The following is a 15,345-nucleotide window of genomic DNA, read 5'->3' on the forward strand; positions in this document are numbered from 1 at the left end:
AACAGCAAGACAGGGAAGGTGTTGAATTGCCCTCTGTGGAAATAATCAGACATTGAAAGGATCAGGCTCTCAGCAGCCTCAACTCACTGTAAGATTTAGCATAGCACAAAAGCGAAAACGCTCATGCCATCATGGAACTCTACTGCAATCTCCCTGCTCCATTACTCAGGAATGTCAGAATTGTCTACGTGCAGTTCAAGAAGCCCAATGGGAGAGGAAGGGATTCATGACTACTGAGAGAGACATATTCAGAACACCTAAAGGCAGGGTGGTCACACCAACATCATGTGCAATTACAAGATACGGCAGGTATCCAAGTCACAGAGCCTTATCCTAAACTCCAAATGCCACAATGGATAAAGAAGGTGAGCAGACATCACTCACTCTATCTTTTGGGAAGCCTTGAGGGCTTCCAATGATTGCCTTTCTCCTCAAGGATCGAGATTTCCACCTAAGGTTGTACACATGATAAAAAAGCCAGCCTCCATTCCAGTCTCTACTCCCATTCCCACTCCAGCATTGACTCTGCCCTTCACTGACCCATTTCATCAATCAAAGCAAGAAGTCCAACCTCCCCAAAGGAACAGTGCCATACATGCAGTGCCAGACCAACTTTCTGCAGATGGTCCTCAATATTTTGCATTGCTTCTGCACATTCAGACGGAGTTATTAGACACAGTTAAGGAAGGGAATTTCTAATATTAATCAGTAATGCATCTTTATGCTTCAGATGGACAGTATAGGAGGTTTCCAAGGCAGTTCCCTTCTTTCATTTTTGGTTTTAAAAAAGGCATAGGAACTTTGGGAGAAGCTACAGCTGCTGATGAAAATACTGAAATAGCACCAAAAGAGATTAAGTACATCCTGCCCAAACCAAAGTCTACAATTGGAAAACTCTCCAGGCACAACTGTCACCTTGCACTGCATCTCCTTCAATGGACAATGAAAGAAGAAGAGATCAGAATTTTTCGCAAGAAACCATGACTGATGACAACGAAATCATGGACAGCAACAGTCAATAGCATGTGCTGGACTGATGCCACACCACTGATTCTTTGTGACTTCCAGGCCTTCAACAATTCCACCTGGAAATGCTGCACACCATCAGCTAGCAGGATATGTAGAGTCAAGATCACGAGATGGCAAATCAAAAGAGGCATTGATTTCCTCTGGGACAGAACATCATAAGCAGTGATGTCCCACGCCCAGCAGCAGGGCAACAGCTCTGATAAACAAAGCCCTGCACACCAGCAGCTTCAGAACCTACAATCACCATTGAGAACCACAAATGCAAACAACATATGACAGGTTACACTCCAAAACATGTTCAGTGCTCAACCAATCAATAACTGCATAAATTAATAGACACAACAAAAATAAAACGATTTTCATTGAAAAGGTTTGGAGTTGAAAAGGTTAACTGAAGAAAAGCGTGTTACAGAAGTACCCTGAGCCAGCCCCCCTCCCAACATTCAGAATAAAAATTCATAGCTTCACATCATTTAACCTGTTGCACAAGAAACACGCCGAACAGACATCAGTGTCAGCACTCTGAGGTCACCAACAGCCTCAGCACTGGGACTGCACTCTTTTCTCAGTGGGAACAACAGAGCTATTGCCAGAACTGGTACTGAGAGCCTGCAGGTTTGGAAAGCATACAGAAAACGTCCATGATCACTTTCCTACTTTAATCGTGACTTCCACAAATCTGTGTAAAGGGACATACACTAAAGACAGAGAGAATGCAGAAATAACAATCAGTGCACTGCAGCGTGCCTCTTACAGAGAAGAATCAAAGAAACAACAAGACCTGTTACCAGCACAATCACACTCCACGTTAATAAAAACAGAGGAAAGTGCCAGGTGGACGACCACCACCAGAATGGTCCTAAATGTTTAGCAGACCTTCAATATCGTGCACTATGAGAAAGAGCACTGGTAGAACTCATGTCACAACAGCTCTATGCGGGTGACTATCATCAAAGTAAAATTTCTATACAGGATAGCTAAACCCAGAAACTCCAAACCAAAAACTAAGGAACCTTGGGATAAACAGAACCATAGATGCCAATGTTAAAAACACCTGCACACAGAATTGCACCAAATAGACCCATAAACAGAAGAGCAAACAACACCTGTAAGTTGAAGTGGAATAGAGCCAATTGGTGCTAGCCTTACTTATGCTACAGTAAAAACGATGTGTGAGAACGAGCAAGAAACCAACGTTATCCTATCAACAGAATAAGATTGAACAACAATATTCTAGCATCGCATGAGGAGAGAAAATTGGAAATGAAACACTCACAACACGTATCTCAAAACCCAGAACCCAAGCCTCCGGCAGAAAATACTCTGAAACTGAGTTCAATAGGAGTGCAACAGGGCAACATCGCTGTCAGAACACGAAGCTCAGGCACAGAGAATGTGACAGAAGGAAAGGAAGCAGAGCAAAAAAAAAAGAGAACCAAATAACAAGAAGAAACGAAAAAAGAACAAACGGAAAGAAAACAGAAACAAAGGGTGAGCAGCCCGCGAGAGGCACTGACCGTGTCGAGCAGAGAGGGCGGCTCGTGCGGCGTCTCCTTCGGCGCGGGGCCGGGCGGCGGCGGGCAGTTGGGGCTGAACACCATCAGGTCGCTCTTGCCCGCGCCGTCCCCGGCCGCGGCCACGCACAGGCTCCGGCTCTGGCGCTGCGAGTACGACCAGCTGCCCACCTCGCTGGCGCACACCAGCGTCGCCGGCCCGGGCCCCGCCGGCACGGCCGCCCGCGGCGCCCAGCGCCCGGCCCCGTACAGCACCGCCGCCAGCACCAACACGCTCGACACCGCGCAGATGGCCGCCACCAGCCACACGTTCGTCGCCGCCGCCGCCGCCGCCGCAGAGCCGCCCTCCGCGCCCGCCGCCGCCCGCGGCCCCGCCCCCGCCGACACCGCCCCCGCCCCCGCCGCCGCCAGCGCCGCCTCGGCGCCCTCCACCAGCGACACGCTCAGCGTGGCCGTGGCCGAGCGCGGCGGCTCCCCGTGGTCCCGCACCACGATCAGCAGCCTCTGCCGCGGGCCGTCCGCCTCCTCCAGCGCCCGCGCCGTGCTCACCTCGCCGCTGTACAGCCCCACGCGGAACGGGCCCTCGCCCCGCGGCTCCCGCAGCTCGTAGCGCAGCCACGCGTTGTAGCCCGAGTCCGCGTCCACCGCGCGGATCTTCGCCACCACCTGCCCCGCCGGAGCACCCAGCGCCGCCCGCGCCCACAGCGACCACGACGACGACGCCGAGCCCGGAGAACCCGCCGAGCCCGCCGAGCCCGCCGCCCGCCACGCCGGCTCCGCCGCCTCGCCCGCAGCCCAGGGCCCCGGCCCGCCGCCCGCCAGCGGCAGCAGCGCCGGCGCGTTGTCGTTCTCGTCCACCACGAACAGCTGCACCGTGGCGTTGCCGCACAGCGGCGGCTCCCCCGCGTCCACCGCCCGCACCTCGAACTGCAGCACCTGCAGCTCCTCGTAGTCCAGCGGACGCAGCGCCCGCAGCCGCCCGCTCTCCGCCTCCACCGACACGTAGCTCGACGCCGGACGCCACCCCGAGCCCGAGCCCGAGCCCGAGCCCGAGCCCGAGCCCGAGCCCGAGCCCGAGCCCGCGCCCATCCCCGCGCCGCCCTCCCACACCGAGTAGCTCACGCGCCCGTTGCCCGCCTCGTCCGGGTCCCGCGCCCACAGCCGCGCCAGCTCCGCGCCCGCCGCGTTGTTCTCCCGCGCCAGCACCGTGTACACGGCCTGCGCGAACGCCGGCGCGTTGTCGTTCACGTCCGACACCGGCACCCGCAGCCCGCGCCTGGCGCGCAGCGGCGGCGCCCCGCCGTCCTCCGCCCGCACCTCCACCTCGTACTCCGACACCCGCTCCCGGTCCAGCGCCTCCCGCAGCACCAGCGAGTACGAGCCCGCGAACGTCGCCACCAGCCCGAACGGCGACGCCGGCACCACCGCGCACCGCACCCGCCCGTTCGGACCCGAGTCCCGGTCCGACACGCTCAGCAGCGCCACCACCGTCCCCAGCGACGCGTCCTCGGGCACCGGCACCGACAGCGACGTCACCCACACCTCGGGCGCGTTGTCGTTCACGTCCAGCACTTCCAGCTCCACGCTGCAGTGCCCCGACAACGGAGGAAAACCTTGATCTCTCGCCTCGATTTGCAACTCGTGTAAACGAAATTCTTCGAAGTCCAGGGGGATTCGGAGACGGATCTCCCCCGTCCGGGGATCAATGCTGAATGCATCTCTCTGAGATGCAGGAACAGAACCGACGATGCTGAAGGAAAACTCCTGATTAATTCCCTCGTCCGGGTCCGTGGCTGCCACCCGCGCCACCAGCGTCCCCTCCGCCGCGTCCTCCGGCAGCTGCACTTTATACACCGACTGGTTGAACTGCGGCGCGTTGTCGTTCGCATCCAGCACCGAGATCAGCAGCTGCACCGTGCCCGTCAGCGCCGGCCTGCCCCCGTCACTCGCCGTCAGCACCAAGCGGTGCTCCGACTGCGACTCCCGGTCCAGAGGATGCTTTAGCACAAGAAAAAGGGATTTCCTGTCTTCATCTGACGTCTTTACATCCAAAGCGAAGTGCTCGGAGGGGCTCAGTATGTAGGAGAGCTGCGCGTTCGATCCGATATCTGCATCCGACGCGCCCTCCAGAGGAAACCGGGAATTCAGTGGAGAATTTTCCCACACGCTGATGTTTTTGGAGGCGGCGGGGAAGCGCGGGGCATTGTCGTTGATGTCGGTGACCTCCACCTCCACGTGGAAGACGCGCAGCGGCCGCTCCAGCAGCACCTCCAGGCGCAGGGCGCACGGCGCGCTCTTCCCGCACAGCTCCTCCCGGTCCAGCCGCGAGCTCACCACCAGCGCCCCGCTCGCCCCGCTCACCTCCACGCTCGCCCCCAAGCCCCGCGACACCAGCCGCAGGCGCCGCGCCTCCGCCTCGCCCGCCTCCAGGCCCACGTCCTGCGCCAGGCGCCCCACCACCGTGCCGGCTTCGGCTTCCTCCGGCACCGAGTAGCGCACCGGACCGCCGCCCAGCGCCCAGGCCGCCTGCAGCACCAGCACCGCGGCCCCCCAGCTCCGCCGCGCCGCTCCACCGCCGACCATCGCCCTCCACGCCGCCGCACCGCTCCTTCTCCGCGCCGCGCACCTCCCGACCCGCCTGCTCCAAACCCTCCGCCCGCGCTCGCCGACACAATCCTTCCTCACGGGACGCGCCTCCTCCTCCCCGCCGCTCGCTCTCGCTCTGCCTTCTTTGCCATGGGCACCGGAAGGTCTTCCCCTCCCTTCCTCGCATCGCATCGCATCGCATCGCATCGCGCGTTCCTTAGCTCACAGCGCCATCATGTGGCTCGCTGCGGGCATTGCTTCTGTCATTCTCTGCGTATCGCTCCCGGTTCGCTTTTCTTCTCCGTTTCGCATTCCTTGTACACACCTTCTCTTCCTTATACATATGGATCTATATCGTCCATATTGGTATGGAAGGTATTACTTACCCGCTGCACCTTTCAAGCTATGAGTTCAGTGAAAGTGTTTATCCATTGACTTAAAATCAGAGCGGCATCATGTGGCTCGCTGAGGGAATTGCTCCTCTGCTTCTTTGTGTATCACGCTGGATTCATACAATCAGTGAATCATGGAACTCTTTACGTTGGAGGGGACCTCTGAACGCCGTGTAGTCCAACTCCTCCGAGGTGAACATAAAGACCCACAGCCAGATGATGTTGTCCAGGGCCTGATCCAGCCTCTCCTTGAATGTCTCTAGATATGTGGCATCCACCACATCACTGGGCATCCTTTTCCCATGCCTCACCACCCTCACTGTAGAAGATGTTCCACCCCTGTGATCATTTTTGTGGCCCTCCCCTAGACGCATTTCATGGGTGTCTATGTCTCTCCTATACTGAGGACTCCACAGCTGGATGCAGTACTCCACGTGTGGCCTCACCAGTGCGGAGTAGAGGGCCAGGATCACCTCCCTCACCCTGCTGGTCACACTGCTTTTGATGCAGACCAAGATACAGTTGCTTTCTGGGATGCAAAGTCACAATGCTGGCTCATATCCAGCTTCCACCCCCAAGGTCTTTTTTTGGCAGGGCTGTGCTCAATCCTTTCATTCCCCACCTTAGTATTGGTTACAGGAGTTGCCTCGACTCAGGTGCAAGATCTTCTCTTTAAATTTGTTGAAACTCATGGGATTCACCTGGGCATCGGGTTGAAGCCCGTCTAGGTCCTTCTGGATGGCATCCCATCCCCTTGATGTGATCACCACATGCCACAGCTTTACGTCACCAGCAAACATACTGAGGATGCACCTGACCCCACTGTCCATGTCACTGATCAAGATATGAAAGAGTATCAGTCCCAGCACTGATTCCTGGGGGATGCTCTATTTGTCACCAATCTTCATCCAGGCGTGGATCCATTGACCACCACTTTCTGGACTCGATCCTGCAGCCAGTTCTTCGTCCACTGAACAGTCCAGCCATCAAATCCGTATCTTTCCAATTTGGACAGAAGGATGTTGTGGGACCATGTCAAAGGACATCAGTGGCTCTTCCCTTGCCCATTGATGCAGTGACACCATCTCCGAAGACCACTTGGTTAGTGAAGCAGGATTTGCCCTTGCTGAAGCCATGCTGATTCTCCCAGATCGCCTCCCTGTCTTCCATGTGCCTTAGCATAGCTTCCAGGAGATCTGTTCCATGATATTCTCTGGCACAGAGGTGACACTGACAGGTCGGTAGTTCCCAGGGTCCTTCTTTTTACCCTGTTTACAAAGGGGTGTGATGTTGCCTTTTTTCCCAGCCACCAGGTACTTCACCCCATTGCCATGACTTTTCAAGTATCATTGAGAGTGGACTGGCAACTACATCACACAGTTCCCTCAGGCTTCTGGGACTCGTTTCGTTGTTACCATTCTCCACTCCTCTGCTCTTCAGATGTTTTAAAATATACATACATAATTTTTGACTGAGTACTTACCTGCAGCACTTTCACTGTTCTAGTTTAGAGTGTATCTTTTTATTTACAATGAGGTGCCAACTGATCTTTCGCACTCGTTTGTCATGTGAAACTGGTGTACCATGAAAGGTATTGGATGTATTTGTTGTTTGCTATCTCAGCAACAGTAATTGATGTTCCACTATTAGAAACCTTCTGATCTAATAGAATTCTTTCTAATGACACTCCCTATTCACACAGCCTTCTTTATATTTTTACAGGAAAATAAACACCACTTTTAGCCTAACTACAGTGAAGCAGAGATTCACAGGTGACTGCTCTATGTCGTAAAAAGAATTAGCGAGAGGAGAAAAGTGGGAAACACATCCCCTTCTTTCACTCATGGCAAACGCTTCTCCCACCACTTGCTTCTTTTTTGGTTTCTGCAGTTACAATCATGGAAGAAGCATAGAAGTTGGAAGGGATACACAAAGATCATTCAGTTCAACCCCCCTGAGGTGAACAAGGACACCTACAGCAAGATCAGAGTGCTCAGAGTTCAATCCAGCCTGACCTTGAACGTCTCCAGGCACGGGGCATCCAGCACCTCTCTGGGCACCTTGAGCCAGTGCCTCACCAACACCACTGCAAAAAATTACTTCCTTACATCCAATCTAAATCTCCTCATGTCTAATTTGAAATCATTTCCACCTATCCTATCACAACAGATCCTGCTAAGACATCTGTCCCCATCTTTCTTATATGTCCCCTTTACACAAGGAACAGCCACTGTCAGGTCTCCCGGAGCCTCCTCTTCTCCATGCTGCACAAACGAAGCTCTGTCCTCATAGGGAGATGCTCCATTCTTAGGATCATTTTTATGGCCATCCTCTGGGCAAACTCCAACACCTCTGTGCCTCTCCTGTGCTGAGCACTCCCCATCTGGATGCAGCACTCCAGGTGAGGTCTCACAGCACAGAGCAGAGGGGCAGATCCCTTCCATCACCCTGCTGGCTGCGCTGCTTTTGATGCAGTCCAGGCTACAGTTGGCTTTCTGGGCTACGAGAGCACAGTGCTGGCACACATCCAGCTGCTATCCATCAGTAATACCAGTCCTTTTTGGCAGGGCTGTGCTCCATCCTGTCATCATCCAGCTTGTACTGTTACTGGCAGTTACCACAACCCAGGTGCAAGTCCTTACTCTTGGCATTGCTGAACCTCAAGAGGTTCTCCTGGGCCCACTCAGACTGTCTGGGTTTCCCTGGGTGGTATCCCATCCCTCTGGTGTGTCCACTTCCCCTCTGCAGTCTACTGAGGTTGTCCACAATCTGACTGCCAATTTAATTAGTGAAGAGATTAAACAGCACTGGTCCCAGCAATGACCCCTGAGGGACACCACTCATCACTGATCTCCATCCAGACAAGGAGCCATTGGACACGACTCTCTGGTTCCACCTTGCAACCGGTTCCTCATCCATCAAATGGTGCACCCATCTGATCCACACCTTCCCAATTTGGACAGAAGAGTATTATGGGATACTGTGTCAAAGGCCTTACTGAAGTTCAGTTCAGCCAGTGTAAAAAAAACAACCATAATGTTGAACACTTCATCATCCTTCGTGTTTGTACCTGAACTACATTCCTCTATCCCAACAAACGGCACGCTCATCTCCCTGAGGAAGCATTCAGACACATCACATTTCCTATCCCAAATCCTTCCACGCAGAGCACAGTGGAAGTTCAGACTCAGAAGATGAAGTGTGCTCCTCCTCTCCTGTGATGCCCCTGAATAGAGAAGCTCAAGCAAAACAGCAGCAGTGATTTCGGGCAGATACTGCACCAGTTGGGCACCGCAACTTTCACTGACATGTTCCAATCACATTCAGAATGTAGCAGAACGGGTTTTGTTCTGCATTACTATTCTGTCCATCTATGGATCTTCTGCCATCTTACACCATGATTACCCAAACACACAAACAGAGAAAAAACGCGTCGTGCCCAGTTAACAGACATTTTGTTGACTTTTCCAGGCAGATGGGTTTGCTGTTATTAAAGGCAGGGATGCTACGACTGTACAAGGCACAATATTTTGCAGGTTCATTTAGCAAATGGAAGGAAGGGTCTGGGTAGAGATCAACATCTTGATCAGCACATAGATTTTCTGGGACAGACCTTCTATCAACAAAGCCACAAAGCTCACTCCACACAAGCCCAGGAAAAAAAGGTGTTCAAAGAGGAATACATGTATTTCTTCTCCTTACCCACTCGGTAAGTTCATCCACTTACCTGGAATATCTAGATCTACTCAGCCTTCACGCTCTATTCACAGGCATGAGAACAGAATGAACCAGACAGCAAAAAGATCACAGCTTTATTTTCAGGTATTATAGAAATGTGATAAGGCCTAATTTAACTTGCTCCAAAAAAAAAAAAGTAGAAGGATGTTTTAATTGGAAAAACATCAGCCAAAGAGAAAACAAGCCAAGGATACAGGGCACAATGTCCCTTCTCCTGTAGTTGTGTAGCTGTCTGCACATCACCTCCACATTCACTGAGCCGTGGCTCAAATAAATGGTCCCACAATGCATGAGATCTGGCCTTTGCCACTGATAAAGGCGTTTCAGTATGCAAAGAAACAACTGAATGATCCAAGATAACCGACACTTTGGAAGAGTTGTTTTGGGCTTTCTCATGTCCAGCACACGTGGAATTCTCTTCTTCTACAGACATTAAAGCAAATTCTCAAGCATCATTAACACACAGCACAGTAAACACAGATGAACAAAAGACTTCTCTGTTGCACACTCTGAGAAGATGCCAAGTTTACATGGAGAAGATGAGAATATACTATAAAATGCATGTGAGTTGGCAGAGCTTTTATTGTCAAACTACTTAGTTTAGTCCATCCAACAGCAGTGAGTTCTCCAAAACACATGCAGGTGCCTGTAAAGGATTTCTCACACGGAAAAAGAATGCTGAGCTATTTCAGAATTTGCATATATGTTCAAATTCTAGAACAAATTATGCTACAACAGTCCATGCCATCTTCACCAAAGCCAAGTATAAAAATGCACAGATCTGGGAGAAGTCCACAAGGATTACACCCACCAAACAAGGTCTCCCAAGAAATTACCTGTAAGTCCAGTACTAGGCTGACATGCATGGAAGAGATCTTTACCAGTGCAAAACTGCTCTCTCCATTGGTACACACACGGTCACCAAAAAGCTCCAAACCTACAGGAATTCCCACAGCATGTGTACCACAGCCAAGATTTAAAAGAGAAAAAGGAGAAAAAGGAGAGGAGAGGAGAGGAGAGGAGAGGAGAGGAGAGGAGAGGAGAGGAGAGGAGAGGAGAGGAGAGGAGAGGAGAGGAGAGGAGAGGAGAGGAGAGGAGAGGAGAGGAGAGGAGAGGAGAGGAGAGGAGAGGAGAGGAGAGGAGAGGAGAGGAGAGGAGAGGAGAGGAGAGGAGAGGAGAGGAGAGGAGAGGAGAGGAGAGGAGAGGAGAGGAGAGGAGAGGAGAGGAGAGGAGAGGAGAGGAGAGGAGAGGAGGAAGCACAACTAAGCAAAACTGTGTAGCTGTCTCCCAAACACATATTCTGTGGAAGTAAATGACTTACTTGTAACCTCAGTTGCTGACTACTCACAGAAAGAACACTAGGTAGGGTGCAGTACACTCTGGCAGACATCTGTCAGAAAGGAAGTCAGAGGGAGACCAGATGGCTAATGACTTTCTCTCAATGACTATCTCAGCACACTAGAGTGGGAAAGTCAGGCACCAAACTCAAGGCCGACCACTCAAAGGTCTGCAAAATGACAGTAGCCAGAACTCAGTGCACTACATCTCATCCACTGTCACCCACCTATTCCTAATGACGGAGAAGAAAAACAACTGAGTAGGACATTTTTCTAGAAGGAGAGAAGAAGACCCCATTCCATATCACTGAAACACAAGGCTTGCCAAAATATGGAATACAGAGGGCATGTGTTCCCATCCCAAGCAACAAAACAACCACAGAGAAAACTGCAGACAATTCAGCCAGAAACACCAACATTGGAAAAAACTCTTTCTTTGAGCAAAAAGATGCCATATTCCAACACAAGAGAATAAAGGTGCATATGGCAGATGTCTTCGGAAGCAGAAATGCCACAGGAGCAACAAGGAGTGAGGAAACACAGAATTTGACTGTAGAGCTTCTAGAGAAACCCATCACACTGCACAGATGGACCTGCTGTCAACAGTCACTGGGTTCACAGGCTTCCTGTGTCCCAACAAAGACAGCATCTGCTGTGGTGCTCAAAGCTTACTAGATGCTCCTCTCCCTAGGGCAAGGGGATGCCCAGGGAAGACAGCCAAAACCGCTTCCAACAGATACAGTGAGGGAGTGGTGTGGAAGTACGAACAGCACACATCCTCTCATGTTAATACCTAACATCCGACTTTCTGGAGCTCCTGAAGGGACTTGGGCCAAGCAGCACTATGTGTTCGGTCTGGAAAAGTCCAGCTTTTCTACTGGCAACCCATAAACCATCCCTTGCCAAATAGGATCTCTAGGACCTCAGCTAGCATTTTCCAACTCCTGTTCAGTGACTCTCTCCCTACTCTACCTAAAATCCTATGATCTTCAAAGACAGTAAGAGCATTCCAATACCATGTACTATCTCAAGATCAGGAAGACTCCTGTTTCTTAAAGCCTCCTTTACTCCCCACTGCCAACAAGGATACAGAAGGCAATAAAAGCCTCTCATTTGCGATTTTTGAACAAGCTCTGGAGTCTTCTCAACGATGACGTGTTCTTTCAAGAACAGGGATTTACAAGCAAAGTCAAAACTCTACGGGGAAAAAGCTCCAGCTCTACCGTGTGCTACTCCCACATTCACATCCATCACATGTCAAAAATGCATTTCCCACCATAAGGTTGATTTTGACTTCCACAGAAACTCTCACTGATGACGGAACTGAACGTGACAAAACCTGACCAACAGTGCAATAGACAGAGAACCTGGCAAATTCGATGCATATCATGCCAGGTGATTTATAACGAATCCAGAAATTGTTATTAAAGTACACACAGTTAAAGGAAAGTATTTATGCTGTAATCACAAACACATAGCAAGAAGAAAGAAAGGGATGAGCAGCACTGACCGTGTCGAGCAGAGAGGGCGGCTCGTGCGGCGTCTCCTTCGGCGCGGGGCCGGGCGGCGGCGGGCAGTTGGGGCTGAACACCATCAGGTCGCTCTTGCCCGCGCCGTCCCCGGCCGCGGCCACGCACAGGCTCCGGCTCTGGCGCTGCGAGTACGACCAGCTGCCCACCTCGCTGGCGCACACCAGCGTCGCCGGCCCGGGCCCCGCCGGCACGGCCGCCCGCGGCGCCCAGCGCCCGGCCCCGTACAGCACCGCCGCCAGCACCAACACGCTCGACACCGCGCAGATGGCCGCCACCAGCCACACGTTCGTCGCCGCCGCCGCCGCCGCCGCAGAGCCGCCCTCCGCGCCCGCTGCCGCCCGCGGCCCCGCCCCCGCCGACACCGCCCCCGCCCCCGCCGCCGCCAGCGCCGCCTCGGCGCCCTCCACCAGCGACACGCTCAGCGTGGCCGTGGCCGAGCGCGGCGGCTCCCCGTGGTCCCGCACCACGATCAGCAGCCTCTGCCGCGGGCCGTCCGCCTCCTCCAGCGCCCGCGCCGTGCTCACCTCGCCGCTGTACAGCCCCACGCGGAACGGGCCCTCGCCCCGCGGCTCCCGCAGCTCGTAGCGCAGCCACGCGTTGTAGCCCGAGTCCGCGTCCACCGCGCGGATCTTCGCCACCACCTGCCCCGCCGGAGCACCCAGCGCCGCCCGCGCCCACAGCGACCACGACGACGACGCCGAGCCCGGAGAACCCGCCGAGCCCGCCGAGCCCGCCGCCCGCCACGCCGGCTCCGCCGCCTCGCCCGCAGCCCAGGGCCCCGGCCCGCCGCCCGCCAGCGGCAGCAGCGCCGGCGCGTTGTCGTTCTCGTCCACCACGAACAGCTGCACCGTGGCGTTGCCGCACAGCGGCGGCTCCCCCGCGTCCACCGCCCGCACCTCGAACTGCAGCACCTGCAGCTCCTCGTAGTCCAGCGGACGCAGCGCCCGCAGCCGCCCGCTCTCCGCCTCCACCGACACGTAGCTCGACGCCGGACGCCACCCCGAGCCCGAGCCCGAGCCCGAGCCCGAGCCCGCGCCCATCCCCGCGCCGCCCTCCCACACCGAGTAGCTCACGCGCCCGTTGCCCGCCTCGTCCGGGTCCCGCGCCCACAGCCGCGCCAGCTCCGCGCCCGCCGCGTTGTTCTCCCGCGCCAGCACCGTGTACACGGCCTGCGCGAACGCCGGCGCGTTGTCGTTCACGTCCGACACCGGCACCCGCAGCCCGCGCCTGGCGCGCAGCGGCGGCGCCCCGCCGTCCTCCGCCCGCACCTCCACCTCGTACTCCGACACCCGCTCCCGGTCCAGCGCCTCCCGCAGCACCAGCGAGTACGAGCCCGCGAACGTCGCCACCAGCCCGAACGGCGACGCCGGCACCACCGCGCACCGCACCCGCCCGTTCGGACCCGAGTCCCGGTCCGACACGCTCAGCAGCGCCACCACCGTCCCCAGCGACGCGTCCTCGGGCACCGGCACCGACAGCGACGTCACCCACACCTCGGGCGCGTTGTCGTTCACGTCCTCCACCTCCACCAACACCTTGCAGTGACCCGACAGAGGGGGCCAACCTTTGTCTTTTGCCTTTACGTGCAGGTCATACAAAGAAACTGTCTCATAATCCAAGGGACCCGTGAGTCTGATCTGCCCGGTATTTGCATCAATAGTGAAAATGTCAGAGGCTGACGGAGGATTGAAAGTATCAATTTCATAAATCATTTCGCTGTTAATTCCATCGTCCGGATCTGTGGCATTCACTCTCACCACCATTGTACCTTCCAAGGCATCCTCCGGCAGCTGCACTTTATACACCGACTGGTTGAACTGCGGCGCGTTGTCGTTCGCATCCAGCACCGAGATCAGCAGCTGCACCGTGCCCGTCAGCGCCGGCCTGCCCCCGTCACTCGCCGTCAGCACCAAGCGGTGCTCCGACTGCGACTCCCGGTCCAGGGGGTTCGTCAGCACCAGGAACAGAGATTTACTACGAGAATCACTGTTTTCTTCCTCTATCTTAAAGTGCTCGGAGGGGCTCAGTGTATACGAGAGCTGCGCGTTCGAACCGATATCCGCATCCGACGCGCCCTCCAGCGGGAATCGGGTCCCAGGCACAGTCGTTAATTCTGCGATGCTGATGTTTTTGGAGGCGGCGGGGAAGCGCGGGGCATTGTCGTTGATGTCGGTGACCTCCACCTCCACGTGGAAGACGCGCAGCGGCCGCTCCAGCAGCACCTCCAGGCGCAGGGCGCACGGCGCGCTCTTCCCGCACAGCTCCTCCCGGTCCAGCCGCGAGCTCACCACCAGCGCCCCGCTCGCCCCGCTCACCTCCACGCTCGCCCCCAAGCCCCGCGACACCAGCCGCAGGCGCCGCGCCTCCGCCTCGCCCGCCTCCAGGCCCACGTCCTGCGCCAGGCGCCCCACCACCGTGCCGGCCTCGGCTTCCTCCGGCACCGAGTAGCGCACCGGACCGCCGCCCAGCGCCCAGGCCGCCTGCAGCACCAGCACCGCGGCCCCCCAGCTCCGCCGCGCCGCTCCACCGCCGACCATCGCCCTCCACGCCGCCGCACCGCTCCTTCTCCGCGCCGCGCACCTCCCGACCCGCCTGCTCCAAACCCTCCGCCCGCGCTCGCCGACACAATCCTTCCTCACGGGACGCGCCTCCTCCTCCCCGCCGCTCGCTCTCGCTCTGCCTTCTTTGCCATGGGCACCGGAAGGTCTTCCCCTCCCTTCCTCGCATCGCATCGCATCGCATCGCGCGTTCCTTAGCTCACAGCGCCATCATGTGGCTCGCTGCGGAAATTGCTGCTTTTCTTCTTTGTGTATCGCGCTGGGTTCGCTTCGTCTTTGCCACTTAGTATTTCTCGTTCCTTAATTTTTAGCCTTTATTTTTCGGGTTTTTTTTCGTTGTTTTTTTTTTTTTTCACTGATTCCTTAACAGCATCTTGATGGTTCCTGCACAGGTGACGGGGCTGACGTCTGCTTTTATGGATATTTGTGTGTTTCATTTGTTTTTGTCGTCTGTTGCAGTCATGTCTGTGACTAACTGGACCATTCTCTGGCCATTTTAATGGCAGATGAGTGTGTATACCTCCAAGTAAAAAAACAGTGCCTGCCCACGCAGCTCTTCTCTGCTCCCCCTTGCATTCACCTTCACCTCCACAATGGATAGGGATGAGCTGACTATTGGCAGAGAGCAAGTTACTTCCTCATCTCTGCAGCTCACACAC

At 55.2% G+C, this 15,345-nt stretch overlaps 2 protein-coding genes across 2 annotated transcripts in view; one reads left to right on the top strand and one right to left on the bottom strand.

Moving 5' to 3' along the window:
• Nucleotides 1-14,702, bottom strand: part of LOC128081353 (protocadherin alpha-C2-like) — a 188,603-nt gene extending 173,901 nt beyond the window's left edge. Inside the window, exon 1 of the mRNA XM_052684487.1 lies at nt 12,107-14,702. Coding sequence (XP_052540447.1) covers nt 12,107-14,665 — 2,559 coding nt within the window. The 5' untranslated portion in view covers nt 14,666-14,702. The remainder of the gene's footprint in view (nt 1-12,106) is intronic.
• Nucleotides 353-4,255, top strand: LOC128081332 (basic proline-rich protein-like). The gene is made up of 2 exons (XM_052684446.1): nt 353-365; nt 2,733-4,255. Exons 1-2 carry the CDS (start codon nt 353-355, stop codon nt 4,253-4,255), a joined length of 1,536 nt encoding a protein of 511 aa, XP_052540406.1.
• Nucleotides 14,703-15,345: the final 643 nt, after the last annotated feature.

Source organism: Tympanuchus pallidicinctus, unplaced genomic scaffold (assembly GCF_026119805.1).
Source record: "Tympanuchus pallidicinctus isolate F22 unplaced genomic scaffold, pur_lepc_1.0 scaffold21, whole genome shotgun sequence".
NCBI lineage: Eukaryota > Metazoa > Chordata > Aves > Galliformes > Phasianidae > Tympanuchus > Tympanuchus pallidicinctus.